The sequence below is a fragment of the Mastomys coucha genome, unplaced genomic scaffold (genome assembly GCF_008632895.1).
Source record: "Mastomys coucha isolate ucsf_1 unplaced genomic scaffold, UCSF_Mcou_1 pScaffold23, whole genome shotgun sequence".
NCBI classification, from domain to species: domain Eukaryota; kingdom Metazoa; phylum Chordata; class Mammalia; order Rodentia; family Muridae; genus Mastomys; species Mastomys coucha.
The window spans coordinates 84,111,379-84,131,566 of record NW_022196906.1 but is presented as its reverse complement, the minus strand read 5'-3'; the positions used below and the strand labels follow the sequence as shown (position 1 = coordinate 84,131,566).

Genomic DNA, 20,188 nt, shown 5'->3' with positions numbered 1-20,188 from the left:
AAAAAAAAAAAAAAAAAAAAAAAAAAAGGTAAGCGTGGACTCTGGCATGCTGTGGGATTTTTCTAGAAATAAGATTCACTGTCAAAGACATTGAGTTAGCACCTCTTTCTTAAGCCTCCTCTGAGCCCAGGCCTTTAGCACAGTGGCTTTAAAAGGCAAGAAACAGGGTGAAGAAGGAGGCCAGGGCCCTGGGCAAGGAAGAGCAGCAAGCTCTAGAAATCAGAAGAACCATACCCAGCACAGTGCCATGTGCAGGCTCAGAGCCCGGCAGACCACCAGTACCACTTTGCCAACCCCTTCCAGCGAGAAAGGAGGCAGTTGCCTGAATCCACCTAGGCTTTCATGACAGGAGCTATACACACTGGGATGAGCAGTAGGAAGCTGTTGGAAACAGAGTGGCAAGGTGGGAGTGACAGACAAGATGGTGCTAACTGTGAGGTCTCCATTGCCCAGAGACAGTGGGGCACAGGGGCTTAAGTCAGATGGCAGGGGCTAGAATGCAGCCTGGAGAAAGCCAGGTAAGCCCTGGAAGTGGGTCCAGGGCCTGCCAGCGGGGCTAGGAGAACCTCTTCCTATCCCACATACCTTACAGATGCCATTGATGCAGATGTCACGGCTGACTCGGCCTTGGTAGCAAGGGGTGCCATCCATCACCGCATCCCTCAGCTTCTCTGTATTGGAGTGGTTAGTGGGCCGGCAGTGCAGCTCACAGGGGTTGTCTGATGGGGTAAGGGGAGGACTCATGGAGCAAAGCCAAGAGCAGGCATTCCAGAGGCCACCAGGAAGACCCCTGGGTCCTCCATGACACACATGCAGACTGAAGAGCTGGGAATGAACAGCTGTCCCAGACAACAAGCAGGGAGGGAGCCACCAAGGACCAACGGTCCTACATCACTGGGGTCCATACATCCCCCACCTCTGGGCCTCAACATCCATGTGGGTAGCATAACTCACCGTTGTTGAGCACTGGCACCCATTTATGCAACTTGCCCTTGTAGAGCATGCCATCAAACTGGCTACACTGGGTGTGGCGGAAAGAGGGACGGTCCGGAGGGCAGGCTTGCAGGTTGCAGAGCTGGAACCGCTTCCGCTCCCCCACACAGTACTTGCCTCTGTTCTTAGGCCTATAAGGAAAGCCATGGGGACTGTGAGCATACTATTAGCACCCAATGCCAAGCAACAGCTTCTGCACCCTACCATCCTCCCTGTCACACTGCTCCACCCTCAGGGGCTGCCATAAACGCCCTCCCTGTCTCCAAGGATCTAAGGACGCATGGCAGCAAGACTCTTAGGCTCAGCCCGGAACTGCTGTATGACCATGAGCAAATGCACCGCCACTCAGTCTCCTTGTCTCTAAAATGGAGTCGGACTGCCTCTAAGAGGGCTACTGAAAGGCTGGAACATGTAGTGGGCTCATAGGCCAGCCTTGTGTTGTTAGAGTTGTTCCTGGAGGCAGCACACCTGGACCAGGTCAGAGGAAGCCTTCAGGACCCACCCAGATACTAACTTGGCTTGGCATCTAACCTGAACCCTATCTAAGCCAAGCCAGCCCCACACTGGCTGAGCTGGAGGCAGGGACATACAGGGGAGTAGGGACCACAGGCCTGGTGAAGCACCATCCCTGAGATGGAACTGGCTGTGAATGCCACCTCCCAGGCAGCCATGCAAAGAAGTTTGTCCAGTGGGACCAGGCAGCCCCTTGTTTCATTAAGTCTCCCAAAGGCCCCTTTAGATGAGAAAGCTCATCCAAGGCCACACCCACCCTGCCAGTAAAGCCCTGATGTCTCAGCTGCAGCCAATCTCACATACCTGAAGCAGCTTGGGCTGGGCGTTTCCCACAGCACAAGGAAGGTTCCGTGCCGTACCCGTATTGTCTGACTTTACCCAATGACAACTTGGCTAGGAAGGCTCTCCTAGCACCCATGAGCACCAAACTGAGGCCCAGAGGAGCAGTGAAGAAGGAAGGCCCTTACGTGAGGATGGAGGACCTGGACCCTGAGCATCCCTGGCTCTAAGCATCCTCCTCTGCGTCCTCCTCCCGGCAGCCACTGCCTTTGCAGCAGGGTCTCTGTGCATCTCCCCAAGCTCTTGGAGAGCACCCCCCTCTTGGCTATTGTGTCAGGTCTGGGGGACGCTTCCAGAACACTGCCTGGAAGTAGCCTGTGGTGGCTTAGACACTGGACTTGGCCACTCTCGGGACACTTCTGAGACATGGAGGCTGGAGCAGAGGTAGTCTCTGCTATCAGCTGGCTCCATCCAGATCCTTTCTCCCAGCCTGGGCCCCACACTCACACAGGCTGTGTGCACTGTCGTTCAGAACTCCGTACACCCACGCCACAGCTCCTGGAGCAGACAGACCAGGCACTCCAACCGGACCAGCCACCGTCCACCGCCTCGGGCTGGAAGCCCTCAGGGACGCACTCTCCATTGAGACACCACTACTGAGACATATGGGGGCAGACCCCAACACTTGTCAATCATCCTCACCCCATTGAGATCAAAGTGGGCAAGACAGTGTCAAAAGACAGAAGAGGACGGAAGGTTTAAGGTAGACTTTATGGTCACCCACAACACAGACGCCATGGTGAAGCTGGGTAGAGAATAAAATAAAGCCCATGTTGACTGGGCCAGGGGGAGACTTGTAATGGTAATTAGGGCCAGAGAAGGCTGAATGTCAATTAAGAACAGCTCAAGATGATAAGCTAAAATTGACCCCCGGGAAGTCTAGCTAGGCATGGGCAAAGGAAAGACGGCCTCCCCGACCCCATACTCAGCCAGGGTTGAGGTTTCCCACGCACCTTGTTCTTGCCACAGTTCGTCCCATCCACAGCCGCATCCATCTTGGAGTGACAGGTGGTCCCCACAGAGCACCACAATGTGTGGCAGACATTCTGCAAAGAGGCACATACATTACCCTCAGACACGCTTCCCGGTGATACCACCCACTCTGTCCCTCCTGTCCCCCAAGGACCCCCTGGACACATTTCCACAGGGACAGCCCATCCTGTGAGTGTGCAAGTGTGAGGATCTTCTGGCCACTCTCCCTCAGTCACATGACATCATGGGGCCTTTGAGAGGGGCTACCCTCCATGCCGGGTTGGTGCCGACAGCTGTCTCCAGCTGGCCACCTCTTTCCAGCCCCAGGCTCTACCTCCTGAAACATCCAAAATAGAAATTCATGTCATGTCTTTACAAGACCCTCTCTGGGGCCCTAAAGCGCTGATTTTTTTTTTTTCTCCCTTCTTCTAAGACAAGTCCAGAAAGCTGAGGGACTTGTCCAAAATCCCCTAAGGGTGGATAAAGAATCCAGACCTGGGCCTGTGCCCATCCAAACCCAGGCATCTGCCACAAGTCACATTAGGTGTTACACCCAAGCCAAGCAGAGTTTCTCTGAGCCTGGCATTGTCAGGCTGGTGAGGGCCACCTGCCTGTGCCTCCTATGCCCACACTCACATCCACGTTTTCACAGTAGGCTGAGTGAGGCCCATACTGAAGGCGGCACTGGTGGTTCACATCATACAGGACACCGGGCAGCATCGAGGGGAACTCAATGACATCCTTGGTTGGACGGTCATCCAAACACAGGCCCCACCCACGGCTGAAAAAAAAAAAAGGAAGGAAGGATAACTTGAGGTCCCTAGGGCTACAGTGCAACCTGAGACCCATGGGAGAAGCCTGGGTAGAAGAGCAGAGCAGGCAGGACTTGTGGACCTGGTAAGAAAATGATAGTCTTCCACCTAGTCAGCAGGTCATGGGACCCCAGCCTTCCAAAGCAGCCCTGAAGACCTTTCTTATCTGGCTGGAGCTCCAGTCAGCTGACGAATACCCGACCCCGACAGGCAGGCCTTGGCATGTGCCCCACCACAGAGATGCTGGCACCCTTCTTCCAAAGACCTGCTCCACCAAGTCCTCAAGTAGTCATGCTCTTAGCTCCTGCAGCTTCTGCTCCTGCTGGGACCCTTGGGCCAGGCTCTGGAAACTATCATACCACAGCTGACACAACAAAAGATCTCTGGGGAAACGCTACCCAGCCACCTCCTACCCTGATCTGAGGAACCAGCCTTCTGCTTCTTACTGCCCGTTCCTTCCTGCTTTCTCCTAGTCAGCATTCCAGGGCAGTGACAAGAGAATGGGCCAGCATGAGCAGGTCCAGCTCAGGACCATCACACACTCCTTCCGATGTAGTGTGGAGAAAGATGGCCAGGCAGTACCACCAGCAGGCAAGGAGCAAGGAGGTAACGGGGCTCTTGGGAATGACCTCCCAAGTCCCACCCAACCACCTCTGCCCTGACTACATGTTTTATGAGGTTGCCTGGAAACAGGAGGGTAGGAGCATGCTGCCAGCCTCCTGGGGCTCATTTTGGTCCTTCAGGAACCGGAGGAGGGTCCAGGCCCCAGAGCCTAAAGAGAATTGAGCCACAAAAATAGGAACCCGGGTCACCCAGGCAGAAAGGACTCGGTTAGAAGCAGTAGGGCCAAGATCTGTGGGACACAGTGAGAGATAAGGACAACCCGGAGCCAGGGAGACCTGAAGACAGAAGTAGCAGGCTAGGGAGCCAGGATAAACATGGTACTGGTGGTGCAGGCAGAAGGAAATGTCCCAAGAAGAAATACAGAAGTAGAATCAGTCAGAGACAGGGAGAGGGGACACTAGTCCCTTGTGACACTATGCCAACTTCCTGTGGGGAAGGGCCCGATGGGCTTGATGCTAGAAAGCTAGAGATTGTAGCCTCCCTCTCTAATTGGCTGAGGGTGTTATGTGGGCCTGTTTTTTACCCCACAGCCTCTCTGAATCATCACATCCTCATGTCTGAGGGGCTGGTCCCAAGCTATAAAAGTCCCCACAGCAGTGTCAGCTTGGGGAAAGTCACAGGAGCAGCTGGCCGCTGGCAGCTGGCCTTTCCGTCCTCTGTGGATGTTATATGGCCTTGAGCTGCTACCCTCTCTGTGTAAAAGACTGACCCCAAGCTATAGAGGTACCCACAGCAGAGTCTGCTTGGGGAAAGCCAGAGGGGTGGCCATTCCTTCCTCTGTCTGGCTCACTGCCAAGCTCCTCACACAACCGGACACACACCAAGGTCCCCACACCCATAAGCTGTCCCTGCAGGGCTCTTCCTTATGCTAATTATGGCAGGGCTGGGCCACCCCACATAGAGTCTGAGGAATGACTCCAGCAGGAAGCCTACTGTCACCTCGATATTGCAAAGAGCTGTCTACTGCCTGTGTGCCATTTTCCCTCCCATGCCCTAGTTTCTGGTCATAGAGTAACTAAATCAGAAGTTGTTGGAGATGAGGTGAAGGACTCCTCCCTCCCCCAGGGCCTGCCTCCCACTCTGCAAAACCCTGACTTTGAGAACACTTACAAGCAGGACCCCCCGGGCCTGAAGAGCATAGGCACACAGATACTGCAGCCTTTCCGCCATACCCAAGCACTTCTCAGCCCACAGAGGTTCCTGGAGTTCTTCAGGTCAGCTGTCTTAGACTAGCAGACCCCCTCTCACTCCATTACCACTCCCTGATCCTTCACCCTGTCGGGTTCCCTAGGTCCTGCCTCCACCCGGCTTCCCCTGTGCCTAGCTTCCTCTCCTCCCCAGCTTCAGTGGCAGCTCTAAGAGCCCTCAGAGTGTGTCCCTGACTTTAAGAGCGCCTCTGTCCCTCTATACCTATCTATAACACACACACACACACACACACACACACACACTGTTGCTATTCATTTGTCACCTAGAGTTGTTGCGCTTTCCTCTTTGTATGGTGAGAGCCTGCAGACAGATTCTATATGTGACCTGCCAAGGGCAAGCCACGGCTCAGTCTACTGGCTCATGAAGCAGATATTTGCTGGGAACCTCGGAGTGTGGTCACATAGGGATAGTGGGTGGTCTGTACATCGTGCTGAGAGTTCCCCTAGCTGTGGAAACACTGCTGTACCTCCCATTCAGCACCCACTCCTTCAGATCCCCACCCTATTGGGCAGAAACTATCTCCTTGTCCCGCTCCAGCAAGGAGCTCGTGGACGGAAGATAGGACAGCTACTCTGCCTATTGTGGAGGGTCCCTCGAACTTCCCCTCCTCCTGGACCTTGCTCTCCTTGCCTGACACTCACAGATAGAGCAGAGAAGTGTGCCCTGACCTGGGGTGCACAACGCTCTCTCTCAAGCACCTTCAGGCGGTGGGTCCCATTTCCATCTGCAATGCAGGCCTCAGGCTCATGCCCTCCCCTCCTACCCTCATCCCAGGCCCCCGGCCAAGGCTCTCATACATTCCAGCAGCTGAAAGAATACAGAGACGTGCCTGTTCAGCTGTCTGTCCCAGAGCCAGGGTGCTGGGTGGCACTCTGGGTGGGGAAGCTGGGAACAAGCCCTGCGGGTGTTTCAGGGTCCCCTCTATTCTGATTTCCCAAGCAATCTCATTCCCTGCCCCTCTCTGGGGGAGACTCACCTCCTCCCCGACCCCAGGCTACTTCTCTGATTCAAGTTCATGAGGTCAACCACTTGGTAACTGCAGAAATAGTAATACCAACCATGGTCACGCACTGACTGCATACCATGTGGTAGGCACTGTGCTGAGCGTGCCTTGTGCTTTCTTAGTTAATCCTCATGGCAAACACTGAGGTTGTCCATCATGATCCCCATTTTTGGAGGCTTAAGGGCTAATGTAACTCATCTGCCAACATGAGGCAACTGGGCCAGTTTCCAAGTTTTAGTCACCAAACTAAACTCTTCAGTTTCCAGTGGTCACCCCTCACACAAACCCCTCTTCCAGGGGAGACGGGTGTCCATGCTCTCATTGGCCCAGAGGCCCTAGGCATGCATCAGGCTCCCACCGTGAGGAGTGGGCTTCCAGAGAACCACACTTCGCAGGCCTATCACGGCGGAAGCTTTTCTACCCTGACGTTTGAGGGATAAACAAAACATAACTCCTCCCGGGGAAGAGGGGAAGAGAGAAGCGATGACAGCAGATGAGAGATGTCAACGGAATTCTGGAAGCTGGAACGCAGATGGCCAATCGGTAGCTGACTCGGGAAAGTGACAGAGAACTAAAGCCTGTGAGGAGAAATGATGGAGAAGCAGAAGACCGGAAGACTTGGGATCTGAGAGCCTCAGCTATCTGGGGCCAGTAGAGCTGAGAGCAGAGCTAATCTAAAGGTTTCTACTCCAAAGACCCAAGAGAACCTGGCCTACAGTCACAGGCAAAGGCCCACAGCAGAGGATCCTACAGAGAAAGGGACACTAAGAGTGTGCACAGTGAAGGCTGGGACACCAGGAAGCCCTGCCCTATCAGATATGTCAGACAACCGCAGAAAGATGTGACACTCTCCCAGGAGAGTAAAGTCTTCTCTGGGTATGCCGAGTCACTCAGAAATATGAAGTCAGCTTCTAGCATTTAAGGATGCTCCCACTACCACCACAAAAAAAGAGATGGATCCCAATAAGCTCTTCTTCATCGGCGACTCAGAAAAGCATAGTCAAAGGTACAGGCCTCCCAATAGGAAGCCGTTTCTCCTATCTACATTCTGTATGTGAAAAGCTGACTTTGGCATCTCACATAAAACTGGCGCCAGGGAATGGACGTGTAGCAAAGTTTCCAAGAGCGTGCCTGGCCACGACTGAGGCTCTAGGCTTCAACAGCAGTATCACCCACCTGGTCTGTACGAAATCAAAGTGAATGGTAGACTGTGTGCTAAGAAGTTGGTTAGGTGCCCACTGAGGTGGCTTCCTATCCGACTGCACACAGTTGTCTCTGGCCTCCATACGTGCACTGTGGCATACAGCCCTCCCCTCTCTTTCTCTATCTCTTTCATATGTAATACACATGCATGTACACACTGATAAATTTTAAAGGGAGAGAATATGAATCGTCTTAACTTTAATAAAACAAGAGGAGGAAGAGGAGGTAGGAGGGGAGAGTTTAAGGGCAGGGAGATGGCTCTGCAGGTAAAGGCCCTTGCATGACAACCTGAATTAGATCCCCAGAACACACCTGATGTATACAGAAAACCAATGTCTGGAAGTTATCCTCTGACCCCTACACATGCACCACAATAATCAAATAAGTGTAAAAAAAAAATAATAATTAGATTTAAGCTTTTTCTTACTTAGAACATTCAGTAGGAATACAAACTAGCTCAACAAGGAAGGATGGAGAGATGGCTCAGCAGTTAAAAAGTACTGACTAGGGCTGGCGAGATAGCTCAGCGGGTAAGAGCATTGACTGCTCTTCCGAAGGTCCTGAGTTCGGATCCCAGCAACCACATGGTGGCTCACAACCACCCTCTTCTGGTGCGTCTGAAGATAGCTACAGTGTATTATCCTGGAGTGAGCCGAACCAGAGCAAGCGGGGCCATCCTGACTTCAACTCCCAGCAGCCACATGATGGCTCACGGCCATCTGTACAGCTACAGTGTACTCATACACATAAAATAAATAAAATAAAATAAAATAAAAGTACTGACTACTCTTCCAGAAGTCCCAGGTTCAATTCCCAGCACCTACATGGCATAACTGGCCATAACTGTCTATAACTCCAGTTCCAGGGGCTTTGATGCCCTCACACAGACATACATGCAGGCAAAATAAAGCTTTAAAAGTGGCTCAACAAAGTAAGAAAGGAAGTAAAAGGCGCCTGCTTTGCCTGCTTTTTTTGCTTGCTCTCACTGGGCTGGGAAGCTGATCACCTGAATAGTGATCAGCTCCAGGGTTGCCCTGCATCTTCCAGACTCCACACACTACTAGCTCTCCCTGTTTGCAGTGGTCTCACCTTCCTCACAGGCTGGGGGCCCCACTGAGCTCCTGCCCATCCCCCAAGCCACAGTCTAGGTGCACTGTCCAAGAGGACCCTTGAGGCACCCCATCTACCAAGTGCCCCCCACATCACACTCCCTGGCACTGCATCCAGCCACAAGACAATGAGAGCAGATACAGGGCCTGGCCACCAAACCCAGGACTTACTCAAGGAACCTGGTGATGTACTCGCGGCTGCAGCGGGACCAGGTGAGCGGTATACCTCTGTCATACAGGAGCTGTGGAGACATGATGAAAGGCCGTTTCCCAATGGATTCACAGTCATTGCCGGTGCCGTCATGCTGAATGCCAAAACTGCGTGAGAGCACAGGCCCCAGGGGCAGGTGAGCAGCAGGAGGCCCCCAGGCCTCCTTCCTATGAAGGCCCGCAAGGAGTACAGTCCCAATTCCCAGAACTAGCTCTGTCACCTCATGGCTGTGTGGCCTTGAGGTCACACTCTGTCTCTGAGCCTCAGTTTCCCTAATACAGAATGTGGAGATGACAGCAGTATTTCCCTGGGTTTCCCATCTACATGTACTGGGCTGAACCTGAAATGAACCTGTTTTGAGACCTTCACAGCCACATCCTTGTGCCCAGAGCTAGCCAAGAATGGCAATCCAGGAAACACGGATGGAAGTCTATTGCGACCCTACAAACTCACTGGCCCCAAGGTGACCTCAGGCTGTGAGCTTGAGTTAAGAGGTCTGAGCTACCATGTCCCCAGAAAGTCTCAAGAGATCATCCTTGGGAATGGCTCCAGAAAACGTCCCTGAGCACCAGCGATGAACCAGGAATCATGCCTATTACTACCTCACTCAGTCCTCATCACCTTAGAGAGCCTCAGAGAGACTGTGCAGCCTGCCAGAGTAACACCACCAGGACGACTGGAGTTATCACCACAGACATGGCTGTCACCCAGTCCAAACTCTCTGGCCCAAAGAGCTCTCTGGGACCCTGCCAATGAAGCTTTGGCACAATCCAATTCACCAACTTGCCAACCTCGGCACAGGTGGCAAAGGGTACAGGCCAGCAGAGGTGACACCACTGCATCTAGCCTCTTCTGTCTAGGTGGATCCCACAGAGGCCCAGAAAGGACATGACCCTTACCCAGGGTCACAGAGCAGGCAGGAATGGAAGCAAGGGACCGGAGTAAAAAGGGGCCACCACTGAGGACAAAAAAGGTGGCCAAGGCTCCACACACCAACTGGCCATCCCCACTCCTCCCACGTGACATGCTACCGATGGGTCTCAGTGATGCCCAAGCAGGCCTCTCTCCCACTCATAGGGGAACAGTCTTGTGGAGGAACTAAGACAATGCTTATAACTGTGATCTCAAACTGTTCTACTCCCTCAGGTTTTGTGACCCAGGAGCCCTGCTGGCTGGCGCCCAAGTGTGGAAAGTTAAAGTCAGGCTCCTAAGCGGCAGTGAGGGCAGGTGAGTTACCTGTGTCCAAGCTCATGGGCCACAGTGAAGGCCAGTGGCATGCCAGTATCCTCACTGACACTACAGCTGAGCTGAGGCTGGCACAAGCCAGACACGTGAGACAGGCCCAGGGTTTCGCAGGGGTGGTTCATGGACGCACACAAATCCTTCCTGCAAAGAAAGAAGTGGTCACAGACTGGCTTAGCCTAATGCCAAGAGGGCAGGGAGAAGGCCAGGCCACCCCAGACTGGGCAGCTAGGTTGCCATTTCTCCTCACTCTGACATCAGACCCACATATGGCTGTTTGAAAAGCAGGTACCTTTGTTCACATACAACCTTCCTAACACTCACTGGGACCTGAGAAGGGAATACATGCCTAGAACAAGCTGTTGTATGCTTCTAGCTGACCCAGCCCAGAAGAGGGAAGATAACTTCAGGTGGAACTCAAAAACACAGACACTGAGCCAGAGATAGCTCAATGGTGAAGGCACTGTGGCCAGCCTGATGTCCTGAGTTAGATCCCTGGAAACTACATGATCAGAGGTAAGAAACAATGTCTGCAAGTTATCCTCTGACCTCCATACATGTGCTGTGGCATGCATGTGTGCGCACACACACAGACACACATAAGAACATAAATAAAACATTTAAAAACTGATGAAAAAAATAAAATAGAGCCCCATAAGGTAGGAGAGATGGAGAAAACTGCCATTTAGAACAAATAACATGAGAGTGATTTGAAGGCCAGGACTCTGGAATGGAATCTTGGCCACCAACCTACACAACTGAATAGCACAACACTCTACACATACCATACACACCACACATATGCTACACACATCACATATACATATACAGTCCACAAACTTACAGCACATATACCACACGCCATTCCCCCATCCCACACACACCACACACACTCACACTACACATACATACACCATACACACACATGCATGCACAAAACCTCACACACACACACAACACACACACACACACACATGTACTACATACATGCACACACATATACTCATACTACATATACATACACCATATATACATGCATGCACAAAACCACACACACACATTCCTACATACACACACATGCACACACATACACCATATACACACACACGTGCATGTACACATACACACACTCACACACATACACCATACACACACATGCATGCACATATACACACACTCACACATGTACTACACACACACACACACATATGCACTCACACTCACAGACATGCAGAACCAGTGAGTCCTGAGCACGCCTTTGGGTTACACCTCTGTCCACTTCCCGCTTGAGTTATCTAAACTGGACAAGTCATGACCATGGGGAGCCTGGGTGGCTACAAGGTGTTTCTGCGTTGCTATGACAATAACATAAGAACTCTCTATTCTCAGGCACTCCCCCCCTTCCTGGTGAGGTACCTGGTAAGCAGGATAGCAGTGTCATGGTGCTGTGGGTGGTCATCCCCCTTGATGTTGATGTTCTTCTGCCACCTACAGAAGTTCTTCAGAGTCTCTTCGGCATGGTGTATGATCTTTAAGTCCTTCTGTATGGGGAGAGAATAGTGGCTCAAGATTCCTACTGAGCTCTGAGGGATAAGCCAAACTGGCCCCCACACCAAGACAGGAGTCAGAGATCCAAGGGACAGATTGACCAGGCCTCCCAGCCCCCTCCCCTCTGACTGTAACTAGACAGAGACTATCTCAAGGACAAGAACTGTCAAGGCCAAGGAGGCCACTGCTTGTCCTTCCTAGGGCACTCAAGGCACAGGGCAGGAGAGCTTACTGGGCAGCTAGGTTGCCATTTCTCCTCACTCTGACATCAGACCCACATATGGCTGTTTGAAAAGCAGGTGCCTTTGTTCACATACAACCTTCCGAACACTCACTGGGACCTCAGTGCTGGGACTATGTGTCCTCTCACCTCCTCATCTTCCAGTATGATAAGGCGCACAATGCTGATGTGAATGGGGTTCCCAATGCTTGGATCGTGAAAGAGTCCAGCCACCTATCCAAGAGGGAATGGGAAGGGGAATCAGGTTAAAACTAGGATATAGTCCCATAGAGAGTGACACTATTAGAAGGTGTAGCCTTGTTGCAGGAAAGGGTCACTGGGGGCAGGCTTTGAGGTCTCAGATGCTCAAGGCACACCTAGTGGCTCAGTCTCTTTCTGCTGCCTTCTGATCCAGATGAAGAATTCTCAGCTCCTTCTCCAGCACCGTGTCTGCCTGCGTGACACCATGCTTCCCACCATGACAATAATGGACTGGACCCCTGAACTGTAAGCCAGTCTCAGTGAAATGTTGTCTTTTATAAGAGTTGCCAGAATCATGGTGTCTTTTCACAGCAATAAAACCTTAACTCAGACAACTTGCTAAGTACATATCTCCCAGATCCTCTGTCATCTCAACTGTCAAATGGAATCAAGAGCAATGTGCCCAGCCCACAAAGCGTTCACTGTCCACCCCAGCCCACAGACCTGCTCAAGGTCACCAGCTAGTAGACCCCAAAGCTGAGCAGGTATTTCCAGCTCGAAGGCTTGTAAATGTCTCAGGTAGGGCTAGTCTAAGTAGGTGTGCCTGTCCCCAGCTTAGCACAGATCCTGACATAAAGCAGGGAGGGGTTTGTTCAGGGCAGAGCATATGAACCAACCAGACCGTGTGCTGTCAGGCAGGTACAGAGCTGGGGTGGCCTCAGCCTTCACTCACTCCTCCCAGCAGGGTGGCTCAGCACTCTATATGGTCTGGGGCAAGGCACAGTGCAATTCAATATCCAAGAAGCCCTACGACTATGTTCTATAATACATCACCCTTCCAGGGATCCTGCTAGGGCCCTGCTTCTCTCTACACTCAGAGCCTGAAGTCCTCCTTCATCCTTAGAGCCTAGTCCACCATCTGGAAGCCAGTCTGTCAGTATACCTATCCATATCCCTTTATGTCCCATTGTAATGTCCCCTCCTCTGTCACCCTGGCCACCCCTGTAAAAACTGTAGCAACCTCACCATGTTCATGATCGTCAGCACATAGCTCTCCACTTGCGGCAACCCGTGGAACTCCACCATCTTGGAATCGGCCACTACCAGGGTCTCCACCCACTTCTCTTTGCTGACTGATCGTTGCTGCCTCCGCTTCTGCTGCTGCTGTTCCCAATGTTCTCGCTGCTGCTCCAGATCTGGGGACACTAGAGGACAGAGATGAAGTGGGTGAGATTCCCCACGCACTGAACTATAAGGCCCCAATAACACAGATTGGTTAGTCTGGAGTGGAAGCAGGAGAAAGAGGCAGAAAGCTCCTCACCAGTATCCCTGCTATGGACAGCCCAACCACTGGAGAAAGAATGATTGACAGAGTCAGAGACACCATAAGCAATATGTAGAGAGAGCAGAGGAATTATAAACGTGGGCAGTTATAAATGAGTAGCAGAAGGAGGGATAGTCCTACCCGTGGAAGCATCAAGCCCATGCCACAGGTTAATGGAACACCAAAGGCTAGGGTGGTGTGTCTGTTTAAATGTTTATGACCCACTAGTTCAGTGGTTCTCAACCTACCTACTGCTGCGACCCTTTAATAAAGTTCTTCATGTGTGGTAACCCCCAACCATAAAATTATCTTTGTTGCTACTTTATAACTGTAACTACTGTTATGAATCATAATGTTAATATCAGATATGCAGGATATCTGATATGCAACCCCTGTGAAAGGGTCATTTAACCTACCCAAGGGTCTTGACCCATAGGTTGAGAAACACGGCTCCAGTCCAAGGGAGCTGGGCATGAGGGTGTTCAGAGCGGTTTCTGGAAAGGATATGAGTCTCCAGGTAGTCCCTAGCCACAACTCCGCAGAGAGCTACATACCTTGCACCCCACAGGTGCCTGAAGGCCTTGAGTCATTCTGCTGGGCCTGCCGCCCAGATTCTTGGTGTTTGTACACCATGTGGGGCTGGGCATGTCCAGGCTGAGCTGGAACTCCATCCAGAGGCTCAATGAAGTAGTCCTCATTGGAGAGCCGGAACACACCTCTCTGCGAAAAATTCACCAGGGTCACCGGTGGAGGGCTAGCACATGGCTGCCTTTCCACACGCCCCTGCCCTGCCCAGTTGAGCCCCACCTCCACAATCTGGACCCACCATAGACAGATAGGACAACTCCCTCCTTCTGGGTTATTGCTAATTCTTTCCTTGCCACTCTACACAGCCAAGGGCATCAAAGCAAATCTCCAGCCCTTACTAGAAGCCTCTTGGGACATTTCCAAGGGTCTGGCCCAGCCCCGACACACACCACTAGGAGGGAGAAAGAGATCTGCATTGGAATCTGACAAGATGACATTTTACACAGTCCCAGTCGGCCCTCCTGAGTCGAGTGGCCCACGTCCATGCCCGGAGGAGGTTTCGCATCTCCTTTGCCTGCCAGTCTTCTCCAGCCACCATGTCCCTTCCCAGCTGGCCATTGCATCTTGCCAACCTCTCCAGTCTCCCCGAGGCAGTGAATCACTTCAAAAACAGCTCTGTCACACCCAAGCCACCCAGTTGCCATGGCCACCAAGATATCCTGCTTTGAGTCCACAGCTGGCCAGAGAAGGGAAGCTGGCAGAAGCACTCTGGGCACATCTGCCTGGCACAGAGTTCAGAGAATGGAAGGTCATGAGACGCATTCAGGCAACCCACCACCTCCCTAGCCAAGCTAGGAGACTCCGATAGAGAATGCGGTGTCACCCCCTTTAGACTTTGCCCACGAGAACACCGATTAGACTCACACAGAGCTAAGAAACCCAGCGTACTAGGAAGTACACCTGCTTTAGAGACTACAGAAGGGGCTTTGAATCAGCCTCCATCCCTGAACGGCGACCTTAGGCAAGGTCTGCTGGAACCTGTCTCCTCATCTGTAGAACGGGAAGCTCTCCCCTGCTTAGCTGCCATGCAGGCTCAATGAGAGGAACTGCACCTAAGGAGCAGGCGCAGGCTCCTATAGCCGAACAGATTACCGCACAGATGGGCCTCTCAGGCCTAGGCACTGCGCAGCTCAGGGTGCATGCCGCTTGTTGCTGGTCTCATGGATGTCACCTGAGCCATTATGGCGAGAGCCCTTCGGCAGCAGTGGATAGCAGTAGCTGTGTACCCCCATTCCTGCTATACATCCTTGGACGCTTGATGGTGCAGAAAGCAAGTGAATGCTGCCTAAATCGGAGGCACTTTAGCCTTTGGGTAGTGGAATCCCACAGGCAATTAGGAACTGTCTTAGAGGCTAGAACTGTCTTAGAAGGTCGAGAGGGATCTCTGGTATCTCTAGGCTGCACGATAAGGCTAACAAGACAAAGGGCTCAGCTCATACAAGAGCCTGCAGAGAATCACCCAGGGGAAACAGAGCTTACTTAGCCTCTGCAAACTCTCTTCCACGTGGTGTCTCCGGGGTAGCAGCTTCCTTCCTACCCAGGACATTCTCAGAACTCCAATAATTGGATCCCAAAACAAACAAACAAAGCCAGGCCATAGTGGTGCCCGCCTTTAATCCCAGCACTTGGGAGGCAGAGGCAGGAGGATCTCTGAGTTCAAAGCCAGCCTGGTCTACAGAGTGAGTTGCCCAACCAAGGCAAACAAAGAGTCTGGCGCACACAAGACTTTCAAGCTTTCTGTCCTTCAAAACAAGGAAGTCTACACTGTCATTTCTGTTTCCTTTGTGAGCACAGAGCTGACAGAGGAAAAGTGTACTGAGCAGAGCCAAGGGGCAGTGTCCATGTCACATCAACCCCAGCCCTCCCCCACGAGCATCCCAGAGAACTCACTAGGCCATCGCAGGCGCTGATGGCTGCAAAGCCGCCTTCCAGCTCTGGGTCCTGGACATCACCAAGCAAATGGCAGGTTGGGACACTGGTTTGGATGTGCGCATGGCTTAAGTTGCTGCCACGTCGGATCTCACTCACAAAGCCGGGAGCCAGCAGATAAGGGTTGGTGGTCAAGTTGAAAAGCAGCTCCCGCCCTTGGTACTGCAGCTGGTAGAAAGCAGATGAAGCCTTCGTAGCAGACACATCGCGCTTGCGCAGCACCCGTGGCCACAGCTCATAGGACAGGAAGGAGCCTCCAGCGTCCACTCGCACGGGGTGCACGATGTCCAAACCCGCCCGGCCCTCAGTCACAAGACCTGCAGAGAGAAAGTAACATTTAGGCCCAAGGCAGACTCAAGGTTCTAGCCAATCACCAGGAGCTAGAGAAGGGAACCGAAGAGATGGCAGGATACCTAGACACAAATTCCTACTGTGGCTAAGGTTGGTGAGGAAAGCTTGTAAACCCAGCACTCGGGAGTTTTAGGAGACTGAGAACTTATAGCGAGTAGAATGGCATCCCCCACTACATAACAATAGCCCATATCATAAAAACCAAACCACACTCTTCCCCATGCTTTTTTTTTTTACCAACTTTGCTGTCTCATCACTCGATGCCTCGGTTTCTCTATCTGAACTCCTACAGTAACTCCTTAACCCATCTACCTCCAGGCTTACACCTCAGGAGCCCTTCATCCGCTCATTTTCAGCACAGCCACTAGAAGGAGCCATGATCCTTGCCCGTGACACTGCGTATACCCCCATCCCACTCGGAGCACAGCACAATCTTATGGCAGTGGCACACGAGGCCCTAAGCAAGGAGGCCTCTCCAATCTCATTTCCAACTTCCCTCTGCTGGACCTTCCAGCCTCTCGATGCTCCTCGGCAAGCCGGATGTGTCCCCACCTCAGGATTTTGCATTGTTGTTTCCTGGGTCTGAACCACCTTCCCTTTGTCTTCCACCATCTTCCTTCGCCTCTGCTCTGAGGTATGATGTTGTCAAAACAGCAGCTTTCAAGCCAAACCCGGTCCTCAGTTAGTAACAACTCTTCCCCAAGAGTCACACCATTCTGACTGAGTACAAGCATCAAGGTAGAGTGGCTCTACCTCCTGTTCATACAGTTGAACAATTGCTATTGCCAGCATTTTGAGGACTAAGAACTAACTTAGCTTATTTGTGCCACTAAGGAAAGACACATGTGAATACATCAAAATAACACCAGAGACACCAGATGTGGGAACTTGTCACACCAGATGGCACCTTCTCACTTTGCACTTTATTTTTTTTAAAAGATTTATTTATTATTCTACATAAGTACACTGTAGCTGTCTTTGCACTCACCAGAAAAGGGTGTCAGATCTCATTACAGGGGGTTTGGAGTGAGTCACCATGTGATTGCTGGGATTTGAACTCAGGACCTTCAGAAGAGCAATCAGTACTCTTAACCACTGAGCCATCTCACCGGCCCCATCACTTTGCACTTTAAAGGAGCCCCAAGATTGAACATGGTAGGCACACACACCCACCATCACGAGCCTTGTCCAGGAAAGATGCCACGGTGTGGGACCTTCATCTGTCCTGGGGATTCAGTTCAAGCAGTTATTTCAGTCAGGGACATATGTCTCACTTAAAGCTGACACTCAAAACTGCAGCCCCCTGGACCTGCATTTGCTAACTCTGAGCCCCAATAGCTCCGTGGCTTGCAGTTCATGAAACTTATTTGGCCCTGCTTTGAAGCTGGCTGCCTCTTTAACCCATTCTGTAACATTTACACAGAATAGTGTGAAGGATAATGTGCCAGCGAGAGTTAATAATAGTAATTAAGATGAGACTAGGGGCTAGGATGGATGGCTCAGTGGATAAAGTGCTTACAACTCAAGCACAAGGTCCCGAATTCAAGCCCCACAACAAAGGTTTAAAAAACCAGATGTGAGACAGGCAGTGGCGGAGCATGCCTTTAATTCCAGCACTGGGGAGGCGGAGGCAGGAGGATTTCTGAGTTTGAGGTCAGCCTGGTCTACAGAGTGAGTTCCAGGACAGCCAGGGCTACACAGAGAAACCCTGTCTTGAAAAAAAAAAAAAAAAAAACAGGTGTGGTGGCATGTATTCATAATCCCAGAATTGGGGCAGACAGAAAGGAAAATCCATAGGTTTCCTGACAAGCTAGCCATTCTGACCAAATCAGTGAGACCCTATCTCAAAAGAGGTGAACAGAAGTCCTTAAGACAACACCCAAAGTTATCCTCTCTGACTTCTGCACACATACATACCTGCTACACACACACACCTACACACATTTCAAAAAATAATAAGAATAAAATAACCTGTTTGCTGAGGGCTGGAGAGAAGGCTCAGTTGGTAAGAAGACCACTGCACAAGAGTATGAATCCCCAGGACAAGAGTCTGAATGCCTAGAAAAAGCTGGGTGAAGTGGAACTTACCCGTAACCCCAACTCTGAGGAAAGGAGTGTGAGGACAGGCTCTCTGAAGGTCATTGGCCTGAGAAGGTGAATCAGAAACCTTATGTTCAGTGAGAAAGCCTTCCTCAAAAGTTAAGGTGGAGAGCAACTGAGGAAAAACAATATCTACCTGTGACTGCCACGTGCATGAATACACAGAAATCTGTGCACACATACACTGCCAAGTACACATCCACCACACACACACACACAGAGAGAGAGAAAGAGAGAGAGAGAGAGAGAGAGAGAGAGAAATCAAACCTGTTTGCTGATGACTGAGTACCAAGTGATTTAAGTAAGGAATACTCAGTGAATTACAGAATTTGACGTAACTTCTTCCATTGTGTCTGTTTCTAACATGGTTCACGCGTGATATCCTCCTTAAAACCCTTGCTCAAGCATCTCTCGGTGAGGCCTCTCTTTGCCGTTTTATTTTAATATTATGACTCACTGGCTTTCTCTATCCCCTTTCCCTGCTTTATTCCCCCCCACACACACACACACAGCAATGACACACCCTGTCACTTAGCGTCTTTGTTATGTGTCCCTTTGTTTCCTCTCTCCTCCCAATGTCACTTTTAGGAAGGTAAAAAAAAAAAAATTTAAAAAAATAAATCTTCATATTGTTGGTTGAAGAATGTAAGTGCTAGAAGTGTTTGGAACACAGTTGTTTTTCAGGAAATATTTGTTGAGTGGATGTATAGAACGGAATAACAACAGATCCTACATTTCAGGGGCTCTTCTGAGGCCTGAGCATTCTAAGCCACTCTACAGTGTACAGCAGCACCGGGCCCACCAGGCTCAGCAGGCATTATTGGGATTGTTACTAGCCTGGTGGGGTGTGTCCTCAGATGCCTGTGGGATATGCACACATCTGTTGCGCTCCTGGGTTAGGGAGGAGGACCATCTCGATGGGGCCCTCTGGTGCTTCTCTACCCCGCCTCAGTGGAGCACCCTTGACTTCTTTCTTTGAAAGAGTCCTTGTGAAGCAAGTGCTCCCAAGCCGGAGAATGTCTGAAGACCTCAGCGCAAGCCCTTAGGGTTTGGAAATCACTCTATCACTCTTAGATTTTCCAGAAAGGAAAAGCATCCTTCATGTTGTTTATTTGTTTGCTTGTTTGATTGATTGATGTTTGTTTGTTTTCCATGCATCCCTTTTTAGAAAAAATTTTGTAAATGCCTAAGATACAAAGAAGATTAAAAAAAAAAAAAGTCCACCACGTGGAATTACAACTCTCGATATAACCTTGAAGGTGGAGTGAAGAATTGTGTGGTCACTGAGTCATTAAGCAAGGTGTAATGGCAGCACTTGCAGCCATGGTTATTTTGAAGTGGTGATGAGCATAAGCCCCCTTCAAAGCATCTACATCAGTGAAACAAGAAAATTATTTGTAGGGCTGGAGAGAAGAGTCAGCCGTTAAGACATATACCCCTTTGCAGAGGACCTGGTTTCAGGTCCCAGCACACACATGGCAGGTCACAAACACCTGTGGCTTCAGTTTCAGGGGATTTGATATTCTCTTCTGTCCTCCTCAGCCCCTTGTACACATGTGGTACGCAGGCACACACTTAGCATACACAAAATAAAATAAAATTTTTTTAAGTTAAGAAAACATAGCCAGACGGTGGTGGCACACACCTTTAATCCCAGCACTTGGGAGGCAGAGGCAGGTGGATTTCTGAGTTTGAGG

At 51.0% G+C, this 20,188-nt stretch overlaps 1 protein-coding gene across 2 annotated transcripts in view; it reads right to left on the bottom strand.

Moving 5' to 3' along the window:
• Window positions 1-20,188, bottom strand: part of Adamts7 (ADAM metallopeptidase with thrombospondin type 1 motif 7) — a 37,174-nt gene that overhangs the window by 11,213 nt on the left and 5,773 nt on the right. For both annotated transcript variants that reach the window (XM_031345652.1, XM_031345653.1), the window contains exons 2-13: window positions 16,002-16,357; window positions 14,078-14,243; window positions 13,226-13,404; window positions 12,149-12,232; window positions 11,647-11,771; window positions 10,225-10,374; window positions 8,949-9,095; window positions 3,454-3,598; window positions 2,799-2,891; window positions 2,293-2,438; window positions 955-1,124; window positions 586-719 (exon numbers count right to left, since the gene is read on the bottom strand). In XM_031345652.1, the coding sequence (XP_031201512.1) occupies window positions 586-719; window positions 955-1,124; window positions 2,293-2,438; window positions 2,799-2,891; window positions 3,454-3,598; window positions 8,949-9,095; window positions 10,225-10,374; window positions 11,647-11,771; window positions 12,149-12,232; window positions 13,226-13,404; window positions 14,078-14,243; window positions 16,002-16,357 (1,895 nt within the window). The remainder of the gene's footprint in view (window positions 1-585; window positions 720-954; window positions 1,125-2,292; window positions 2,439-2,798; window positions 2,892-3,453; window positions 3,599-8,948; window positions 9,096-10,224; window positions 10,375-11,646; window positions 11,772-12,148; window positions 12,233-13,225; window positions 13,405-14,077; window positions 14,244-16,001; window positions 16,358-20,188) is intronic.